At 40.4% G+C, this 22,776-nt stretch overlaps 1 protein-coding gene across 2 annotated transcripts in view; it reads right to left on the reverse strand.

Moving 5' to 3' along the window:
* Positions 1 to 1,817: 1,817 nt before the first annotated feature.
* slc30a6 (solute carrier family 30 member 6) overlaps positions 1,818 to 22,776 on the reverse strand; it is an 80,348-nt gene continuing 59,389 nt past the window's right edge. Inside the window, exons 11-15 of one of the 2 annotated variants that reach the window (XM_023963160.2) lie at positions 10,794 to 10,913; positions 7,567 to 7,669; positions 7,441 to 7,488; positions 7,226 to 7,294; positions 1,818 to 4,195 (exon numbers count right to left, since the gene is read on the reverse strand). In XM_023963160.2, coding sequence (XP_023818928.1) covers positions 3,611 to 4,195; positions 7,226 to 7,294; positions 7,441 to 7,488; positions 7,567 to 7,669; positions 10,794 to 10,913 — 925 coding nt within the window. In that variant the 3' untranslated portion in view covers positions 1,818 to 3,610. Of the gene's footprint in view, positions 4,196 to 7,225; positions 7,295 to 7,440; positions 7,489 to 7,566; positions 7,670 to 10,793; positions 10,917 to 22,776 lie in introns of both variants that reach the window. The other variant, XM_023963159.2, reaches the window with a different exon arrangement.

The raw sequence follows: 22,776 nt of genomic DNA on the forward strand, positions 1-22,776 counted from the left end.
CTTCAGTGAAGTCATGCATAAGTGTTTTGATAAAAAAAAAAAAATTTAAGTAAAGTGAAAAACTGTTGGACTGATTTACAGGTTTTCAATGATAACTTTGGGCATGATTGGAGCCAAAATGATCCAGAAAGATGAAATGCTGAACAGTTCTCAGTTGATTCTGGTGTATTGTCAGCAGAGGATTACCAGGTCTTAACTGTTTGTTTTGTAACAAGGAAGTGAAAGGCTCCAAAACACATCCAGGAGTCCTGCTAAGCTTCAGGGGGGGGGGGTCAAAGAGCATCATTGAGTGTTCAGAATTTCCCCCTGAAAGCCAAAAACAAACAGAGGACAGATTATCCTCCTCTGGAGGGGAAATGAAATCCTTTAGATGAGGCACTTAGGTTTATAAGTTCTCTGCCTGCCAGTGTGCATGGAGCTGTTACAAACAGCTTTAAACGTCACGCAGCTGCAGAGCGCTGCAGTCACATCCTCTCTGTGATCCCAAACAATCAACAAAACCAACAGAGTCTGGTTTAAGATCACCTGAGTGGTGTGGGTGTGTCCCAAGTGACTGAGTTAGAAAACACCAGTCTATGAAGGGTCCAGACTCTGCTGGAGCGGTATTCCTGGCTACCATTTCACCATGAAGACAGAAGAACGCTCCAAGCAACTCAGAGAAAGGGTTGCTGAAAGGTACAAGTCAGGGATTGGATACAAGATCATTTCCAAGGCACTGAACATCCCCGGAATTCAGTGAAATAAATCATCGAGAAATGGAAGGAACATGGCACATGTGTGAATCTCTCTACATCAAGCCGCCCTCATAAACTGAGTGACCGTGCAAGTAGGAGACTTGTGAGAGAAGTCACCAAGTTTACTTTGAAGGAGTTACAAGCTTCAGCTAATACATATTAGAGCTCGCCCAGAGTTCACCAAAAGGCATGTGGAAGACTCCATGTTCAAGTGGAAGAAGATTCTTAGGTCTGATGGGACCATTATTGAGCTTGACGATACGTTTGTCGGAAACCAAACACTGCATATCATCCAAAATACACCATCCCCACTGTGAAGCATGGTGGTGGCAGCATCATGCTGCAGGGATGTTTCTCAGCAGCAGGCCCTGGAAGGCTTGTAACGACAGAGGACAGAATGAATGCTGCGAAATACACTGAAATCCTGGAGGACAATCTTTTTCGGTCAGCGGGAGAACCACGGCATGGGAGGAGATTTATTTTCCAGCAAGACAATAATCCAAAACACACTGCAAAAGCCACACAGGAGTCGTTTCAAAAGAACCAGGTACCGGTAAATGTTCTGGAGCGGCCGAGTCAGAGCCCAGACCTAAATCCCATAGAGAATTTTGGCTGGACTTGAAAGGGGCTGTTCATGCCTGGTCTCCACACAACCTGATAGAACTTGAGCAGTTTTTGCAAAGACGTATTAACACAATTTACTTAATTATCATGGAGTCTGACTCTACCAAAGGAGGTTTGCAGTAATTTACATAACTACCGTACAAAGAAAGTGTTGCAGAGCAACAGTAGCTGCTGCTTTTCTTCACACCAGAATCTGCTGGTTTATGTTAACTGCGTCAACAGCCGAAGAGTTTAAAAGGCTTGTTTTATTTTGTGTCAGTGGCGACATCTCTGGTATTAAAGGGTTACATTTGTGAGAAGGGGTTAATGCAGAAACACTGTTAAGAAAACCTGACATGTTGCTTGGATTGTCTCCAGTAACACCGTGGCTCCAAAGGGGAATTAGAGGGTTTAAAAAATGAGCTAAAATTCAGGAAAACAGGAAGTATACCCTGTAGTTTCAAAATAATACGAACAGGGTCAGTAGGACTATATTTTATTCAAAAAATGTAAAAGCCCACAAATGCAGACAAAGCCAGTCAATGAATCATCACCAGCAAAGATCACAGACTTTGGAGCTGGAGAAGTTCAGAATTTAGCTAAACTGGATCAAGACCGGCGTAGAAAACCCCGTAAATGAGCATCATGGGGTCAAATCTTTAACATAACAAAGAAACTGATGTGACACAGATGTGTGCGACTTCAAACAGCCTCATTTATAGTGCAAACAACACAGTAGCCCTCAGTTTGTAGCTCACGTTTGTCCAACCAGGAGACAGAAGATGCAGTAGAGTCTGAGGAAAAACCATCACCTCTTTTGGAAAATGAAGTCACCACAAAGCAAAACTGCAGTGAAACAAAAAAACTTCTTTTAATGCACAGAAACCCGAACTGAGAAAAAACAACAACACGGACTTAGATGCTGATTCGGCCACAGTAACCACAGTTCACACCAGTGACGTGCGGTGAGGTTAATGGCTGGTGAGGCACTGACGTCATCACTCAGATTTACAAACATATGAACCATGAGTATAAATAACTGAGTAACTTATTCACCATTTAATTGACAACAGTTAACGTTTTGTTTAAAATATCATTTCAACATGTTTTTTTTTCATATACAAACTGCAGCATAGAAAAAAGCACAAACGTTATTATCGTCTTACCTTTACTTGTAAATAAAGTCCATACGCCGCTCCTTCTGAAGAAAATGACTTGCCGCTTGCTATCACTTCTTCTAGTATTATATTCAGGCTGTTCATAATCTTAGGGCTCACCGGCGCCCCCTAACATGAGGCACGAGAAAGTCTGGCCTCACCCAGCGGCTTTTTTGCCGGCGTTTAGCGCTCAGCACAAGAAACACGTCCCTCACATACAGTTATTTATAAAAACAAACACTGTACATCATATACATCTGCTAAATTATGTAAACTCAGCTCATATAGTACAGGTGATTGAACCGACACACAGAGAGACAGCAGTACTGTCTGACTGCATAGGTATTGCGCAATCCAAGGTGAGGCTCAGCGGGCTGGTGCCTCATCGCACGTCATTTCTTATTATCTGAATGGCAAATGCGGAAATTCAGCGATTTTGAAAAGAAAAAACACCCAAAAATGGTACATTTAAATGGAAAATGACTGCAAAGCACAAATTACTGATTAAATATAATAATTGAATTTATTTTTTCTCTTTTCTTCCCATAATGACAGGTGAGGCACAGCCTCACCTGCCTCTCCTGACTGCACGTCACTGGTTCACACATATGTTGGTTTGTTTCAATCTTCAAAAAATGTTCAGACTGAAGGCTTAAAGTGGAAGGGGCAACTTTACTTTTGACGAGGCTTCAATTTGAAGAACATGTGGGGTCACGGTAGAGACAGTTTTACGTTGGGCTGACCTGAGTGTGGCTGTTGGGACGATTCCCAGTTACACTGGGACTGGCATTTTCTCAATCTGGTCTGGTTTTGGACTTTTCTTCTCCTTCTGTAGCAGAAAGGTGTTTGGTCCTCAGAGGGTCAGAAGCGGTAACGCAGAGTTGGGGTCACATTCAGATGCTTGAGGGAATGTCCAGCATCTGCCTCGTCTTTACTCAGACGGTCACCTCAGGTTCAAACACTTTGGGTTAGAAGGTAAATGCTGTGGTGTGTCGTCACATTGATGCTCAGATAGAGCCCATCACATGCTGCCTGTAAAATTAAACCCCCATGCTGGAGGTTTACAAGCTGCACTGACAGTTTTCAAGTAGGGGAGGGGGCCCCAATGGCAGGAGGTCAGGGCTGGTGCTGTCTGTACTGTGTCTGAGGGCCCAAAGGATTGTTGGCTCCAAACCGGAGGGGGGCCCTTGAGCTACTAAAGTCCGTTCCATAGCTGTGACTCAACCCAAACCCCGACCCTATTCCAGGAACACCCAAGCCCAGTCCTGCCCCTGGCCGCATGAAACCCTGGCTCGGCATACCGGAGTAGGGAACTGCCCCGTAGGCGAGTCCCAGGTTTCCGTAGGGCCTGTGGCTGTGGGGGCCAGCTGCAGCAAACAAAACCGGTGGGACATTCCTCCCCGGCGTGTTGAAAGAGAATTCCGGTGGGGGGCCGCTCAGTTTGGTGGGGGTGGACGTCATTGGGTCCAGTTCTCCTCCTGGGAGGGCAGGAGGCATCAGTGAGGAGGCCGCGTAGCTTTCAGCGTGGGGGTGTGCTACGGCGGGGGAGGTGAGGGCGCTGGTGAGGAGGGGCCGTGTCCAGTCGTCTTTAAAGATCTGAACCGTTAAGGTGGAGACGAGCGGCAGCAGGCGGTTGGTGACATGGGCCAGGACCAGCTGCTCGTTGGCGTCCCGGCGAATACGGACGTGGGCGGAGCCAGCCTAGAACACAGGGGAGTTAATGGGGGAGGAGCAAAGAGGGAAAGAACAAAAAATAAATTAGACGTAAAATCTTTTTCATCCTGCAGTCAGTCTGTCCATAAACTTTGCGTGTCTAAAGCTACAGACACAGCAGGTATTTGACACGGGTTCAAGCATTTAGCCCACCATGTTCACACTGGAGAAGCAGGGAGGGGCTGCTGCTTCATTTTCTTTTCTTCTACTTCTACTGTTTACTAGCGCATGTCTGCCACCTACAGCTGAAAGAGGCTTGGTGTGAGACAAAGCAAAGCAAATCTCAGGAATCTAGCTCCAGGCTTTTTCTTTCACAGCTCTATTCCAACATATAAAATAGAATTAATAGAATTCCAACCGGGGACAAACCGAGATTATTCAATTCTCCTCCATGATCATTTTTTTAATGGTTGGCACTTCTGATGTCAACTGAACATCCATCGATTCTTCAAGACATAAACCCTACAGCAGCTGCTCCTGCTGCTAAAATCTGGACTAGGCTTCTTAGATCCAAGTCCACAATTCTGGACCACATTTTCTGTACTTTAAAGCATCGTGTTCCAAACACGTTTAGGAGTTACAGGTGAATTCTCTACATGCCTAACACTTCTAACGTGGTTAAACATGTAGCGTGTTACAAACAAATGTTGGGTTGTGTACAAATTCCTAAACTACTCAATACTTGGAGAACTATATAGGGCTTACACCATTTTCTCTGGCTGTCAGAACATATCATCACCAAAGTTCAGTGCCCTGAAAATTTCCCAGGAGTCTCTGCTAAAAACTAGTTTGCATCAAGGCTCACTGGATTGGCAAATATAGACCGCAATAAATTGTGTTCAAAATATTTTTAATTTTAAAGAAAAGGAATTGAAATGTCTTTTTTTTATAAACCGTCCAAGTTTTCATCATGAGAACACAGTGGACTATCTTGCGAAAAATAGGGTAATATACAGAAAAATCCCAGGTTGACTCATTAAAAAAACAATCCTCAGCAGGTGGAAGCTCTCCTCGGTGCAGAAGAGGGAATTCCAAATCAATATGCACACCCCCACTTTAAAACACTTCTTCGGGGTGTCTGTTGTGACCAGTTGCAGTCTTCCTGGAAACACCCAGGCCTCACAAGGACAAAGTCACACTCACACACAGGAACACACAGCAAGTGGCGCCCTGGGGGGGGCAGAAGTGCAGTCACAGGCTCAAATCAGTTTGGACAGCTGCTCTGTTAGCGTTGGGCCAACAGCGGACCGTTGTGTAACTGCAGCGACACTGCAAACGACAACAGCGGGAGCGGCAGCATCGATAGCACTGAGGCACAACACAATCTGCAGGAAGGTAAACAAAGGTAAACAAAGGATGCTCCTCCCCCTACAGGCAGCTGGAAGAACAGCAGTCCACACAGCTTCTATGGTTCAGAGCCCTGAGCTGCTCCAAATCTACACTCACAGCACTTTCAGCCAAAATCAAAACATTTCCTTTCAGCCTATCAATACATATTGATTCATAATTTGTATGGAAGTATGATCTGAATGTTTTTTTATTGATGCTTAGAGCCTGTCTGAGTTTAACTACTGTAAAAAGTTTGATTGCAAACAAAGCCCAGAAATGCTGCAGGATATGATAGAAGGGGCCAAAGCAACATGAGCAGATCACTCGAGTAAAAAACAAATACACAACATCTGAACTGTTAAGCTACATTCACAGGATCAGAGGTCTTATCGGGTGTGGCACAGCAGTCTAAAAGCAGCACGTTTAAGATGTCGCAGCGCAATGTTTCCAGAGTTTAAATACGTAAACTTTGGTGAAGAATTTTCATAGCGTAATGTGTGTTGATGATGTATTAGTGGGCAGAGTCAAAAACTATCATGGAGCCGAATCTGATCGTTCTCCTCCTGAACTTTAGGATTTTTTTTCCTATTTGTATAAAGAGAACAACAAAAGGGTCCTCTAATCTTATTGTTGTTTTATTTATTTATCCTACTCGCACCAATGCCGGACAGCAGGTCATCAAACTAGGTCAAAGAGGCACAAAAGTACCGCAGAAAGCGCCGCCATTCACACGACTCCCGCAGTAGATGGTGAACCTCACCGCACTGGGAGAGTCTGAATGAACCCAGACATGAAACTAAATATGGTTACAGTAGTGAAGCGTGCAGATACTCAGTCTATTGCTGTTTATTTCTTAGTCTTTTCCATTATTAGGATTTGCCTCTAAAAATAAAATGTTTGTCCTTGTTTGTTTGTTAAATAAATGTCTCTCAAAAGTACGACTTGTATGACTTTTTCTTTTTTATAATGCATTTTTTGGTTGCTGTGACTTATAATCCAAAAAATACTGTAAATGTTTTTCTTGCAAAGGCACAAATCGTTTTGGAAGTTTAGCTTACATTAGAGTAATTACTTTGTCTCATTAGTTTCATGTTGTCGTGGAAGAGTTTTGGATGAATTAAATAAAAGGCTGCAAGCAAGACCTTATCATCAACCCTCTACCATCGTGCCTGAAGGCTGGAAAGACGCGTTCTCCTCGATTCTTTTACTTTGGTATGATTTTGCTGCAGGAGATCTTTATATTTTTTTAGCCACAACTTCAATCCAAAGCAACGGGCTAACAAGCAAACTAGTCCAAGATCATGAGTGTTTGAAGAGCTTCTACCCACAGTAGAAATGTTTTCCTGAGTCACAGTTTAACTGAAGTTGTTTTGTGTCTGCAGAGGCAGTGTGTGTGACGACAGCGGCGCGCATACAGGAACAACAACAACAGAGCTGCCTCACACAACACGCCAAGGAGAGCTCCGCATGAATGACTCGTTCCTCTTTTTCATTTTGTGGGAGCAAACCTCCCCCCCCCCCCCCCCCCCCACACACACACACGCACTGTCACTCCATCCCACAGAGTACTGGGGAGGTGAATGCAGGAGCAGGGAAGGGAGATAGATGAAGACCGGAACTTGGGCAGGACAGGACAGGATATAAAGTGTCTGAGGCTGCCAACAGGAGACAGATCATCAAGAGGCCCACCAGAGATCCAAAACCAACGGTCCAGAAGTGCTCGTTGCGAAGTTCCAGAACCCCGTCCAAGGTGGAGATCTGGTAGGAGATGGGAGGAGAAAACCATTACAGCCCTTTAGGAGAGTTGAAAATCATAAATAACTGCAGTTATAAAACTGGAGTTCAAGGACTTCAAGTCCCTGCATGAACCTTAAACCTGGAAAGAAGAATCACTAAGGTCTCACCTCTCTGAGAAGCTTGTCCAGCTGCCCGATGACGTGGGAGGGCGTGGTCTGCGTGACAGACAGAAAGACATGAGTGACACCACAGATGGAGGCGGAGCTGCTGGAGTCTGGAAAGGCCAGCCTTACCTGGAGCAGAACTTTGCCGCTGTAGACGCTCATGGGATACATGGTTCCGAACGTCATGAGAGCGATGGCGACTGCCGACGCCGTGTCTACTGCGTGGAAGTTACTGAGGGCGCACAAACGCACAAGTGTGAAGGGCTTTAAGTCAACAGGTTGATAATATTAAAGCATTTTCGGTAACACTTTATATTAAGATTCCTTAACAAGCTTTGTTAACACATTAACAAGCATTATAAATGAATTTATAGGGTGTTAGTAAGACATTTATTAGTACAATAAGTCTAATAAGGTTTATTAAATTACTTAGTTAACACATTTACAAGCATTATTATTAGGATGTTTTTAAGATGCTAATGATGCATTTACTGATATTATAGGTGCTAAACAAATGTGTCAGTGTTAATAAGCTTAATACGATTTATTAACAACCTTTGTTAAAAAATTAAGAAGTATTATTATTGTTTGGGGTTCTAGTAAGATATTTATTAGCATTATAGATGTCTCACACAAGCCTAAGTGTTCATAAGCTTAATAAGTTTTATTAACTAACTTAACAAATTAATAGGCTACTCATCCGACACCAGTATATATGTTTTTAACCAAAAAATTCATTTGTCTGAATTAAATTATTATATATCTTTTACAGAACGATTTGTGTATGTTTAGTCTGTTTTAATGTCATAAAGTTCTTTTTACAATCTTTATGCTTTGTGGTTGTTTGTGCTAAAAAACGTCCACACTTTAGATGAGGTGCTGCAAAACAATTAATAAACTATTAACATAGTTAATTAATGCATTTGTAAAGCTTATAAGCAGTTTAGTAATATAGATTTTGAAGACAATGGTCTGATTTTAGATGTTAATAAATCTTATTAACACTTTCAGGTATTTGCAAGACATCTATAATGCTAATAAATATCTTACTAGCATCTGACACATTAATAAAGCCTATTAATTTGTTAATTTAGTTAATAAAACTTATTAAGCTTAAGAACACTAAGGCTTTTGTGAGACATCTATAATGCTAATAAATATCTTACTAGAACCCCAAACAATAATAATGCTTCTTAATTTGTTAACAAAGGTTGTTAATAAATCTTATTAAGCTTATTAACACTGACACATTTGTTAGGCACCTATAATATCAGTAAATGCATCATTAGCATCTTAAAAACATCCTAATAATAATGCTTGTAAATGTGTTAACTAAGTAATTTAATAAACCTTATTAGACTTAATGTACTAATAAATGTCTTACTAACACCCTATAAATTCATTTATAATGCTTGTTAATGTGTTAACAGAGCTTGTTAAGGAATCTTAATATAAAGTGTTACCGCATTTTCTTTTGTTGCTTATTTTTTATATGCATTATTGACGATCTGATTTGAACACTCAGAATTTTTGCACATCGCTTGACTGGTGACAAAAATAAATCTCTCCTTGTTACCATGAGGACCTAGAATAACTGTACTTTCATCATGAAAAACTGTAAAAGTGTTGGAAAACTCTGGAGTTTGGTGAATGGCACCATCTGCAAAGTATGACACGGCAGTAAAACCAGTTTGTCTTAGTTTTGAGAATCAGAGCAACAAACTTGGGTATTGGTTTCAGAAAGAGATGAGGACTTGGACTTAGAATTTGAGGCTTGGAACTTGATAATTGAAGTTTATTTATTTGTTTGTTTTTAGCTCTCGGACATCACTGTCAAATGTAAAAATAAAGTTTGCTTTACAGAGTTTTTGCATTGTGAATGTAGAAACACCAACTGCCTGTCTTTGAGTTTCTTAAAACTATTTTAAAGTTGGACTAATGACTCGGTCTTGGAAAAACAGGCAGTTAAGCATCTTTGGATTGAGGCTAAGTATGTTTGAAAAGTCCAGAAGTTTTCCCACACACCCTTTCATGTGAAAATCAGCACAAGCTTTCATCAGAAATGAAAAAACTAAATCTGAAAAGTGGTTGTGCCTCCTTCAGAATAGGTTTTTCCAGCTTATCCTGTTCCAGTTTAGATTCCTTCATACTACAACATCATGAATAAAGTGATTAACAACTTTCCTAACATACAAACTGTTTGATCTTTGCGAAGATTTAAAACTATTTTTTCAGACATTTAAGATATTTTACCAGGTTTAAAGTTGTATCTTTGCTTTACATGTTTTCATTCTTTTCTCAGAATAAGAACAGTCCAGAATTTTTGGTCTCATAAAGAGCTAGGATCTAGACATAAAGAAATTACTATTAAAATGAATCAAAATCCTTTTGTTCCATTCTCTTGACAATAAAAAAACATGATTTAAGATTAAAAAACTCTAATTAGTTGATTTAAGAAAACAATTCCATTTATTAATCCTTTTTAGAATTACTTCATAACAGGGAGAAACCGCATTCATTTTCTCTAACAGTTTTTAACATTGAACAATTGTTTTAAAGAGCTAGATATGAGAATTTTATCGTATTTGCATTATCAATTATCAGACTAGTTTTTGTTACTGTAATCAAAATGAACTACAATTACGTACATAAAAATAATCAGAAAATACAAACTATTCACTTCAAAGGTTATAAGCATTTCTTATTGGGCTGTGTAACATTCTATCTTTTTTAAAACTATTTTTCCCTTTCTGAATGCTTGTGTGGAACTCTTTGTTTCGAGATTTCAATACCTTATAATATTTCTTGTAAAGCAAAAATGACTTTCTGCATGGGCGATAATTTTACTAATTCCTATTGATTTTTCTTCTTAGGATTAGTATTTGTTTCCTATTTTAAGCACCTCTTTTTGCAGTGTACAAATAGTGGTTTACGCATCTTACTTAAGAATTTCCTTAAAAAAAATGCATATATATATATATATATATATATATATATTTTTTTTTTTTTTTTACCACAAAAGTAATTTAAATTTGTTCTTTTTATTCTATTTTTAGAGCTGTATCAGGTTTTCATCTGTAATACTGGGCAAATATCCAGACATTAACTGGTTTAAACCAAATCCATCATTAAACTATGAGCAGGTTTGAATTTCTGCTCAAATAGTTTACATAATTAATTGCCGAGATATATTTAGCTCTGTTCCCTCAGCTGAAACCTGACGGTCTCTAAACGTTTTGGAAGACTAGAGAATAAAAAGAAACCCTCTCCGCATTTAAGTTCCTCAGATCCGTGGATGAGGCTGCGATGACCCAGGCTAAAGTTGACGGATTTCCAGGACAGAGATTAGTGCTTACTTGATTTCTATAAGCATGTAGGTGATGCAGAGGGACAGCGCTCCCGCCATGTTAATCAGGACAAAGGGGTTCATCCGAGGTAGGAGCATGCTGCTGAGACCCGGGATGATGCCGCACAAACTGCTTGCAAACAAACACAAACAAAACAGACACAACATTAGCAAGATCAGATCTGATCCAGATTCGCCCTAAAAGTGATCCACAGATGTATATTATAGCAGCCATATACTGAATTTGGTCTCATTCTTTTTTTTACTGTAACAAACCAGCAAAAGACCCGCTCTTAAAACACCCAAAATGGCGTTTTTGGTGTTTTTAACATGTTCTTGTGGCATTTTTCTGATGGAGAAAATATACAAAAATCAAAGTTTAAAATTGTTTTTCTGTGCATTTCGTTATTCAAATTGTTGTGAATCAGGAGTAACGAAAAATGCCATTTGAAAATAAGTATTTGTGATGTTGAAATACAATGCTCAATGCTCCGAGCTCTTAGCAACAGGAAAGGGTAGGTAAGGGAGGGGAGGGGTAGGGGTCCCGCCCACAACTCAGAGGGGAATTTCTAATGAACTATTGCGACTCTGCTATGTCCTAGAAAATGACACAACATTTTTGGAATTTGGCCAAAAATGACGTAATCATAGTCAAAAGACCACTGGGAATTGATTTGATTTGATTTATTTCAAGCATTGTAGTCAAAGCAATGAAGAATTTACACATATTTATCAAACTCATTACAGAAATGATGAAATGCGTAGATAAAATAAAACGGAAAATAAAACAAAAAACAGACACTTAAATCACATTTGCTTAATTAAATACAGTGATCATTAACTAAAGTCATGTAGAGCTTGATTAATTGCTTGAAAAGGAGTGAGAAGTAGCAAATTTATATAATCCCATCCCTACTGAGTTCATGAATGCTTTTAAAATAGATCAAAGATGATCGGAGTGGGACTTAAAACATTATTGGAGACAACAACTCCTTAATTAAAGTGTCTGTAAACTTTACGCTGAAAGATTTTTTGTTTTTGAATAAATTTCACAGATTAGTTTGGAAAGTTTAGAGGGATTAAATTTTTTTTTAAAAATAAAACAAGTCATCTCATAAAAAAATTACTTTTATGCGTTATATTGACAGCAATCAGATTGTTTGGTTAAAAAATGGACAAAAATATAAAGAAAATTGACATTTGTGCTTTTTCATTGCCAGATTTGCAGTTAAAAAGCACATAATTAGCAAGAAGCAGGAGCTTCACGTATAAATCCGGATACTGAAACAAAGCTAGTTATTTTAAGAGTAATCATCGTTGGGGGGCCGTCTCAATCAACTAAAGAAAGTAAAGAAAATAAAACTCAAAACAAATCAATCAAAACTCAAATTTCTTATGGTAAAATCTGATTCAGTCTAAATGATTAATCATTATGAAGTCGATGAAGCCTAATTCTCTTCACTGTTTTCTAATGAAGGTATATTTATTTGAGCAACAGATTAGAGGTATTTTCTAAATTGCAATGTGCCATTTCAAACAACAGTTTCTGTCCTCATAGGGAAGGTTAGAATAGATGATCGCAAAATCTTTGATTCCAGAGGGACTCTGAGGTTTTCCAGAGCGGATCACTGGATCAGTGAAAAGGTTTAGCAGCTAAGATGATCAGTACTTTCAGGCGTGAGGTCCTAGTCTTTCACTGCAAAGGAGGGAATCTCCCCTTGCTGATGACATGTACATGCTAAATTAAGAAACCCTTAACTGCAAAGGGTGAGTTTAACGTGGAGTATCTCAGAGTAGATCAGAACAGGAGCTATAAGGTGAGGATATGTTCTGGAAGATTCCAGCAGAGGCGTTTCCCACATGCTCCACCTGGATGAATCCTGTAAAATTCTAATATGTTGCAGGACAAGCTGATTAAAGCCGCTGTAGATGTCAGACTATTGATTTGTGATGCGATTGTGGATAAAGTTCACTTCACAACAGCCCAAGGACATCTGACTTTTCCCCACCAGAAGCTTAAAGATGAAAAACAGACTCTTTTAAATAAATAAGACATGGGTCAAATGCTAAAAGCATCGATTTGTTGGTAACTGAAGCACAGCCATAAAGTTCCAGTTGACATAGTGGCAAAGACGATTTTATAAAGATGATCCAAGCAAGCCTGAAATCCAGACTTTCCGTTTTAATTCAACTTTTCAGAAGAGAAACCTTCTCATTTGAACAAACTTAGCTGGTGTTTCCCATTGACAGCAAATCATACTGAACCCTTCCCAATTGGCACACCAAACAGGAAGTACCCAGTGGCTCCAAGAAGACGAAATTCCATTGACTTCTATGGAGAACTAAACAGCTATTAGCCACTATTGGTTTCATCTGTTATATCACAGAGTTTGTAACAGAAACCTGTGAACTGCCGTCCCTGCAGCTGTGCAGCGCTCCTGTCTTTGAGAGGGAGCCGTGTTTGAGAAGGAAAAGGGGAGGGGTAGTGGGCTCAGACTGCGAGGTGGAACGACATGACATCAGCTTGCAAAATTTACATTATCTACGTGCAAATTCTCTTGCAATTTCGAGTTTCTCTAAAACCCATAGAAAAAGAGCGACAACAACTGCCTATCACTATGTTCTTCTCCTGAACAAACACAGCTGCACCGCGGGCTTCAAAAGAAGAAAACACTGCAGAGCGGAGTCAGGATGCAGCGGCTCATTCTGTAGAGCAGTAAATACACCTGAGTCACTATTTGTGCCACTGTACTTTGTATTTTTTTCATAATCATTTTAAATTTTCTCCCGTTTAATCCAACTACTCGGGTCGCGGGGCTAATCTCCGCGATTTGAAGCCTTCTGTTCACATTGATGATTCAAATTATTATTTGACAGTACAGAAGTTATTTATTGAAAAAAACACTTCTAAGGTACTTTTATTGGTGAAATAAATTCTTGAGCCTGTAAAATGGTTTGTTCTTTCTTTTCAATGTAAAATAGAGTATTTAATTGTATAATAATTGTAAAAAAAAAATATAGAGGTTTCTCCTTCACGGATTTTGCCTATCACGGGTTCTTTTTTGGAACGTAACCCCCGCGAAAAACAAGGGTTTACTGTAATGTCATTCTTTATGAACTAATGTAGACATTTTGATAACGTGTCTTTATTTTCCATAAATTTATTCTTTGTCTGCCTGTCGTTTAGTTGGTGTCAGTATTTGACATAAAGACAGCAGGTAATGCAGGAAAACCGCTGCACTTTATGAGATCATAAATAAATAATCCATAATTTAGAAAAAAATCTGCACAATGTTTTTATCTGTTTCTTCAGACTAAAAACATTGAATATATTGGTGCTGTTGTGTTAATGTTTCAGATCAATTTACATTTAATATTATTTATTGGTTGAATTATCTTTCTCTGCATCAAATGGTTCAGTTGGTCAAAATGTTTATTTCAGGCACTTTAAGCTTCTTTTCTGTTTTAGACTAGAACAGGGCAAAATAAAGTTAATATTTGTTGAAAGTGGATTTATATTGCTTTTTCTTTTGTTAATGTTAAAAGATACAATTTTAGGTATACGTACATAATTTTTAAAGATACTGATCTTATTTATAGTCACTGCTGCGAGTGTGTGTGGGGGGGGGTGTGGGGGGGGCGTGAAACATTTTCTTGTTCCTAGGGGGGGCCTTGCAAAATATAATTGAGAAGCACTGGACTAATCACTGCTTACTGACGATTTCTGGCTCCAACAGGGCAGTGTCCTTATCACGAAAAAATGGCGACTGGATTAACTTCACTTGGTTGGAGCCAGAAGTGAATTATTTTCCAAGGGTGACGTCACACGCACTCAGTCCAGTTCTCATGTACAGTCAATTGTGTTTCCAAATACTTCCCTTTTCTTCTTCAAATGTTTGGTTTTGCATGTAAAAACTGCAGCCGAAGCTCTGTTGGCGTGTGGACATCTCCTTTTGAGAGCTTTTTTGCCTGAAATACTGAAACACTTGTCCTCCTTGTCCTCTTAAGATGCAGCTCACTGTTCGTGTTTGTCTTTGGGATTAGGCCTTTAACCCGATCACACCATCATAATGGACTTGATGAGACTTATACTGGACTTGATGGGATCATTCTTGTCGTTTCATGTTTCTCAGAGTTTCCTTCACATGGTAGAGAAGCTCAGTGGATTGAATAGGACCATGTTGGCCTTCTTTGTATTCAATAATCTGCAATTAAACCCACTGATGATAGCAGAATTTGGGATCCTGGTGACATAAAGATCATGCAGAAACATACAAGTAAGCGGAGATTACTTAAAAGTCAAAATGAAAACCTGTTTCCCAGCCAAAATGGATTTTTGGGGGTGTAGTGTTTAAATTGATTTAATGTTAATTTCACTGCTGGGTCCACTAATAACAGTGTGTCTGTTACTTTCCTTCATCTTTTGAAGGTTTGGACAGAATAATTCCTCTGAAGAACTTACAAACAAGCTTTCTTCTCCAAAAAGCCTGAAGCATTGCTAATGGATCTGCCTACTTTAAACTTTATTCTGTCTTCTTTTTTTGTGAAACACTTTGGTACCCTAAATGAGTTGTAAAGTGCTATATAAAAAAAGCTTCATTCCTTTCTGTTTTTTTTAAATGTTTTTTTTTTAAATATTTCAGTCTTCGTTTCCCCTCTCATCTTTTACTTTGACATCAGCATGGAAAACTAGAATTTTCTTCCCCTATGGAGTGGCTAACATCTCAGGGTGTTGCTAAAAGGCACTGTGGTAGCAACCAGGGCTTGTGATGGGATCTGACACACAGGAGGTGAAGGTGGACTGAGCCCCTGCGCGGCGTCACGTGTCAGCGGCGGCTTTAACCACAGCTGGGCGCTGGGGCTGTCTGCTGCGATTAATCAAAGGGACTTGACTGCTGTTAGTTTAATTGAAAGAAGTCACGCTGCACACATCAGTCACTCCTCCTTTATGAATCGATTTGAAGCCAACCCAGGAAATGTCCTTTATAGAATCCTGAATTTACCACGATTACAGCTAAAATATATTTGTAAATTCAGTTTAGATTGTTCGGCTATTCTCTTGACGTTCTGCATCCTCTAGAGTCTTGTGATGTCTATTGCCTTCATTGAGTCTTTTTGTGTAACTTTTTTTAAAGCTTAATACACAGATAAATAGATTGTAATTGTCGTATAGAAAGCAAGCAGTTTGGGCCAGAAGCTTGCTGCTCCGCTCCTTTCTAACGTGTCCACTTGTAGACAACTAGATTTATGTACGTCTTAGTTATTGTTCTCTGAGCTGACATCTGGATCAAAACTGTACGGCTGGATAACTCCAATATTGCTCGCCATTTTTGTTGCCCCAATAACGTTAGGTTAGGAGTGTGAGGGGCTGTAAGCTAGCAAGAGTGGTGTAAACCGAGAGCTCTCAGGTGAGTGGAGGACGTACAGGGTTGCTCCCCGTCAATGGTCTCGCCCCCACAACTAAGAGGTGAACTTCTAATGAGCTCCTGCTGCTCTGCAGAAACTATGTTCTAGAAAACGACAGTTTTTTTGATTTTGCTAATAAACAACATAATCATAATGAAAAGACCACTGGGAACACTTTTTAAAGAAATCCAAAGATGATTGGATTGTGACTCACTTCTTGTTGTGAGATTATACTTTGGTTGCTGTTAAATTCTAATTTTGAGCTTCCTTGCATCCATAGAAGAGATGCAGGAAGGTTCAGATATCACAGATCATTTCAGTGTTTCAGGGTAAGAACAGAATCATTTATTATGAGGTTTTTTTTAACCTTGTTTGATTCAGTCTGAATTTTATTTCCAGAGTGGTTTGTTTGTTAGATCCCTGTGTTGTGGACAATCCTTTCCACCAGTGTACATATGTCAACCTCACCAATTACTTTTGAACATCACGTATTTGGAGCGATGCCCCAGTTCCAAGAAACCCAGAGTCCTGAGTCATCTGGATGAGCCTGAGCTCATAATGAAGACCTTCAGCAACTAAAGCGTGAATGATTCTAGCAGCTCAAGGTTCTGCCATTAATGAAGGAGAGGCTGAAGAACCTGGAACCAGCAGCTTGAGTGAAGAAACTCATTGACATTCTGGAGGCTAAGCTGCTCTGCTGTGATGAACACTGAAATTCCTGTAAGCTTGTGCTGAACAGATCAACAGTTACTGGAAATGCTGAGCTGCTGCAGATCAGATACTGAAGGGAGACTCCTGTTCTTCTAATGCTGGATTATTTATCAAATATTTTCTTTGGGTGGGATTTACCAACCTTCTTCTTGTTAATGTGCGGAAAAACACAGCTGATGATTACAGATACGACGTGCACAAATCAAACCAAATCCTACCACAAGTGTGCCTCACAAAGTGGCCATGGAGCAGTGGTGACATCCCAGGATTTGGTCCTCCTCACCTCTCACCCCTCAAAAAAACTTTAAACAAAGTCAACCCGGCTCTCCGTCCAGGAAACCCACGCTGCCTGGTGTTCCTGGAACATGTTAACGGGTCACTGAATCCATCTCTGAGCGGATCGGCCCGGCGCTGTGTTGTCAGCTTGAATTTCCAATACGCTGGGTTACGGCGCTACAAGGCGGCCTCTGTCGAAGGCGTCGGGTGCCGTCACAAACACAAAGCTAGAGCTCAGCGCCGCAGGGCATTTGTCATGAGATAATGTTTAAAAACAAAACTGTGACATGAGTGTCAACACGTAATTAATGTCAAAGTTGTCAAACAGAAAGGCTGAGTGTTCGCCACAGGCTGGAGCCGCCACGCACAGACGGAGGAGGGAGGAGGAAGCAACAGGAGATGGATCTAAAAGACTGAGAGCCTCATCTGCAAAACGTGAAGCAGCCTTTGTTTCTGCAGCTCCACCGCCATGCCTCCTTTTCCTGAGACATTGCTGCGCTTGGTTGCAGGAGAGCGGAGGCGCAAGCCACTGATGGTGTCAGCACGCCGAGATCCAGCAGCAGCTCCTGCGGCGCTGAATAATGTAGGCTCCGCTGGGAAAGGACGCTGATGTTACTGAGCTATATGAGGCCATGAGCTGATTCACTGCAGGACACGGCGTTCACATCAAACGCACAGTCAGGCGGTTATACTGTGTCCTAAACTGAGCGATGAGTCACGACGGTTCAGCCGCTGGGTTTCCCTGTGCTGCTTTACTCTGAAAGAACAAACCGTGGATTCAGCTCTGCTGCAGCATCCTTCCTTCACACACTTTGTGTGCTTCTTCTTAGAACAAACACCTAACACTGAATAACACAAAAACAATGATCAAACCAGGGCTTAGTTTGGTGGTTGCAGCAATAAATATCTACTGTGTAAACTGTGTAGTGAGGAGTCACTTTTCCTCACTTCAAATGACAACCCCTCCATAGTGAGCTGCAGTTGGAACTGCAATATTTTTGAAAATGGCTTGATCCATTTCAGATTTTGGTTTGTCACACCAATAAATAAATAAAAACTGGACACTTGATGAGCTCCACATTGAGTCAGAATTTGACATTACATTGAAATAATGACTGCCAATAACCCTCCTTGCGGCAATTATGTTACTTGATTGACATGCAAGCAACGCTCCACTAGCAGATAGTTTATATTCCTCCCAAACGTCAGACTCACAATCATAGATGTAGCTGCTAATGTATCTTATTGTGACCAGAACGCTTTAGAAAGACACGGTCATTTTTTTATAAACTTGATCTTCCAGGAAAGATTGGTGATTGAATATTTTGCAGAAGTGATCATCTCATAAAACCAACTGCATATTACTAAAACATGGATGTGCCTGAATTCCCACCTTAAGCCCTAACTACTAAAAAACTATATAGTGCAGGACTATGTGGTGACCTGGATTTGAAAAGCAATTCGGACACCATGCTCACTACTTTTTTTTCCACACGGCATTTCATGAAGATCAAATCTAATTGATATGAGCGTTTTGGAACGATCATTTATGAATCCACTGTGTTCTACAGCTAAAAATGTTGATGGTTTATTTAAAAAAAAATTTTTTTTTGGCAAAATGTGTTTAAATGCAATGCATTGTGGTCTATAATCCAGTTGTGAGCATTGATGCACACTAGTTTTTTGCAGAGACTTCTGAGAAATTTCTAGGGCACTTAATTTTGGAATTGTAGATCGAGACAGCACTACAAAATGTTGAACCCACTACCCATATTTGTATTTATATGTTTGTATGTATTTATAGGGGGGGATTACAATTTTTTTGTTTTCATGAATAAACTTAGTATTTATTTACAATATCGGGAGATGATCTGAGAAACAGGAGATCAGTATGAGCAGTGAAGGCCTGTCTGTGGTCCCTCGCGTATTTTCTTTGTTTTATTCCTACCAGAGTGGGACTGTAACTCTGAATTCATTGATTGGGAAAGGGGGAGGGTAAGAAAAAAACTCTAAGGTGGAAACTCTAATGTGAAAACGAGTCAAACGAGCTTTTGCCCTAATCAAACATGCAACAGCAGTTGGTGTGTAAAGCCTTCAAACTCACTCTGCTCTCATGTCAAACCGCTCGTGTCTCTTGAATTCAGTCAGGGAAATTCACGTCACGCGTGGTTCACGTGTGAAGATGAGGCCCCAGACAGAGCAAAGTCAGTAAATTATGGAGGCAAAGAGGCATCAGAAATGCTGTGACACTAAAATGCATATAATGAAAAGAAGCAAAGGGGAACAAAAACAAAGAGAGGGAGGGCAGACAATTGAGGATGAGCCTCACAATCCTGGTGATCCTTTAATCCCCACTGAAGCATTGATATTATTTACGGTAAGACCTTGTGGGTGTGGGCATGAGCGTGTGAGAGAGAGAGCACATGGAGCTGTCCGTATGAGTGTGGGTTTGTTTGTGGATGTGCATGTTTGGACCAGGCACAAAAGCTAGGGATCAGGGATCAGATCCGGAACGGTTCCCGTCTCCTGCCTGATCCTGCCATGCTTAAGCGTTTACGTGGAGCGCAGAATCTTGTCTGGTTGGTAGAGACATCCGAGAAGATCATAATGTTTACTTTTAGCGATTCATCCCGGACGATTCAGCGCAGAGTTTCCATAGTTATGTAGCAGTAAGCCTGCAGTTTATTTAACAGAGACTGCAAAGCCTGTTTAGTGGCATATCTTTATGTTGGTCAGGATCCATATCCTGAGTTTGCTTTATGTTCTGAAAATAAATCCATTATTAATATTAACTACACAAATGTCAAATATCATTAATTCAGCTTATTTTGAAGTGTCATTTGATACGTTCAGCTAATTTATCACACAGACTTTATTTATTTATTTATTTATTTATTTTTTAACTTGTCCTGTCCAACAGCTAGGCAAACAGATGAGAGCTGAGGGCCTCTTGTGTTGGACATATTTTATTTTAACAAGAGGGGTTATTAATCTTCAGACAAACCAAAGGTATGTCTGAATAAACCCCTTTTGTAATTGAGGCCAAACTTTATTAATTTCAATCATGTCTGAAAATCTTTGGTGTTGGACCGGACGGAAAAGGAAAGAGGGGAAGAAGAAAGAGGGACGTTAGAGAGAGAGGGGGGGGGGGGGTAGGAGGGTGATAATAGGAGGGGAAGGGGGGTAAGACCATGAAGCAGCATAGAGCAGACAGGTTTACTGGTTGTTTATCGTTACGGTACGGTTCAAATGTAGTACAAAAAGGGCGGGGCCTGTTCACACACACTCAAATATTATCAACACACCTGCTAGCTGCAAGAATGTCCACATGTCAAGATGTACACAAAACAGATAGTGTTCACAAACGCATACCTATGCCTTTAAACCAACTAGTGTGAAATCTTTCATTCATTCAATCATGCAAACTATTAGTGCAAAGGTGAGCTAACACCTGTGCTCAGGTGAGTGTTTATGTTCTTCTAAAATGGATGGTGGAATGAGAAAAGAAGGAGGAGGAGCGCCCAGCCACCCCCACACCCAGACCCCCGCCGCAGCAGCAGCGGCAGCCGGAATTCCCCCCACGCCATACGGGAACAGGCAGGGAACAACCGCCGCCCGGGCGACCAAGACCGCCACCCAGGCCAGGGCCAGCAGGACCCCCGCGAGGCCCCCAGAGCCAGAGAGCAGGGAGGCGCGGAGGGAAAGAGACTTTAAATTAAAGTAAAACAACACAATTAGTACCTTCAGCACATGTAAAAACGAGTTATCCAGTCTTACAGATTCAAGAAAATGTTCAGGAATTTTCTGAAGTTAATTTATTTCTGCTTTAGATTATATGTACATATTTTTACATTTCATTTGTTATATTTATATATTAGCACTTAATTTGTGATTGTTTGAACTTCTCATGGTAACTGAGCTTTTTCTTAACTCGTTATGGAATTCATTGGCACATATTTCAGCATTTAGTGCTACGTTCCTGTTCTGGACTAAAGCTTGAAAACAAAACCGTGTGACAAAAGATCTCTTCAATCATTGGTCAGGAATTCCGAGGGCAGGGCGAAATCACAAGAGACAGAAATTATGGACGTCTTGCGCTTTTAGTTCAGTAAAACTATATTTTCTTACAAGGTTTGAACGTCTGTATCAACGTTAGGCTCAACTCTTTTTACTCGCTTTTTTGGTCCAGTGGAGGCGTGCTGCAGGGCGGTTACCGGCATGAAGACTAAGAAGGTAGACTGATAAGTGTTTATTATTAATTTTATTTTACCAGGAAATTCCATTGAGACTGCATTTTTTTTTCAAGGAAGACCTACTCTGTTTATGATATATAGATTGTCAGGAAAACAGTGAGAAGCCATGTGTATCAAGTTAAAATTTATTTTGATATGCCTGAAGTGATCCAATCGCTTTTCAATGAGTTGCTGTGTTTCATGGTTGTGGTTTTATGGCATTTTTTAAAAGAGAATTCTACAAGGTAGCTTTTAGGATGACGTAACAACAGCGTCTTTCACGCGCATGCTGCATAGACAAGCATGTGAGAAGTGTTTTCAGCTGTGTTTAAATAAACGTTCTAAAATATTTACAGTTGATGCCTTTTTGTAACACGACAACCGTTAATTTATATTTTTCTGCAACTCATTTGTTGCTTCATTCCTACTCTGTTTATGTCGACAACGGTGGCCGTATTGGTTTAGTTCCTCTGCTTCGGAAACATTTTGTATTCAGACTAAGAAATCTCGGAGCGAACGGAAGCTCAGTCCGATTGGAAACAAACCGAGACCCCTTCCAAAGATGGTCAGAGAGCGGTTCCTGGTCTCGGGCCAGGGTCTGCTTGGTTATATTCAGGCTGAAGATTTGTTCTTAATTATCAGGAGAAAGAAACTATGTTTCCCCCTCAAGCTAACCAAATGTGTCCAGTGTGAATACACCCCAAGTTACATACATTTATGACGTACAGGTGATCTTGTCGAACAGTGCCCCTTCACCGCACACAGCCCCTTACTGACCATGCCCGAAGTGTGCAGGTGATACATAGGTGCCCAAAGGATGTCAACACTGGTCTCTTATTGTCTAATTTCCTTGTTTCTAACAGTCAGGCTGTAAGCCAGAAGCCTGCTTAACCATTGAACAGCACTATTGGGCTCCTTGCGTAGTGTGTAGCATTTGAGGGATTTTCACCTGCAGACAGCCGGTATCCACCCGTAAGGGCAGTTGTGAGGGAAACAAGTGCAGTGGCTACCCCACCTTAACTAAAGCCCCACACCCAACTGAGTGACTCTTCTGGTTGGAGCCAGATTAAAAATGTAAGGTAATTACTTCATCAAATTACTGCCAGTGGGTCCATAACAGAAGCAGCTTTAGCCAACACCGAAATGGAAGTTGAAAAAAAAGTTCCAGTTCCCTGAATCTTCACGTGTTAAGAGTACAATTTATTAAAAAAGAATTAGTAACCAGCCCATTAATTTGAGTTTATTGATTGAGATTAAAATAACCTTGTATTAAAATGAGACTGCACTCAAACTTGTCCTTTTGATTCACAGATGGTTGTCAAATCTTTCCCCGAACACAACCTGAAACACTGAAGAGGTGCGGTCCAA

The sequence above is a fragment of the Oryzias latipes genome, chromosome 15, assembly GCF_053564925.1.
Source record: "Oryzias latipes strain Hd-rR chromosome 15, Olatipes_Hd-rR_3.1".
In the NCBI taxonomy this organism is placed as follows: domain Eukaryota; kingdom Metazoa; phylum Chordata; class Actinopteri; order Beloniformes; family Adrianichthyidae; genus Oryzias; species Oryzias latipes.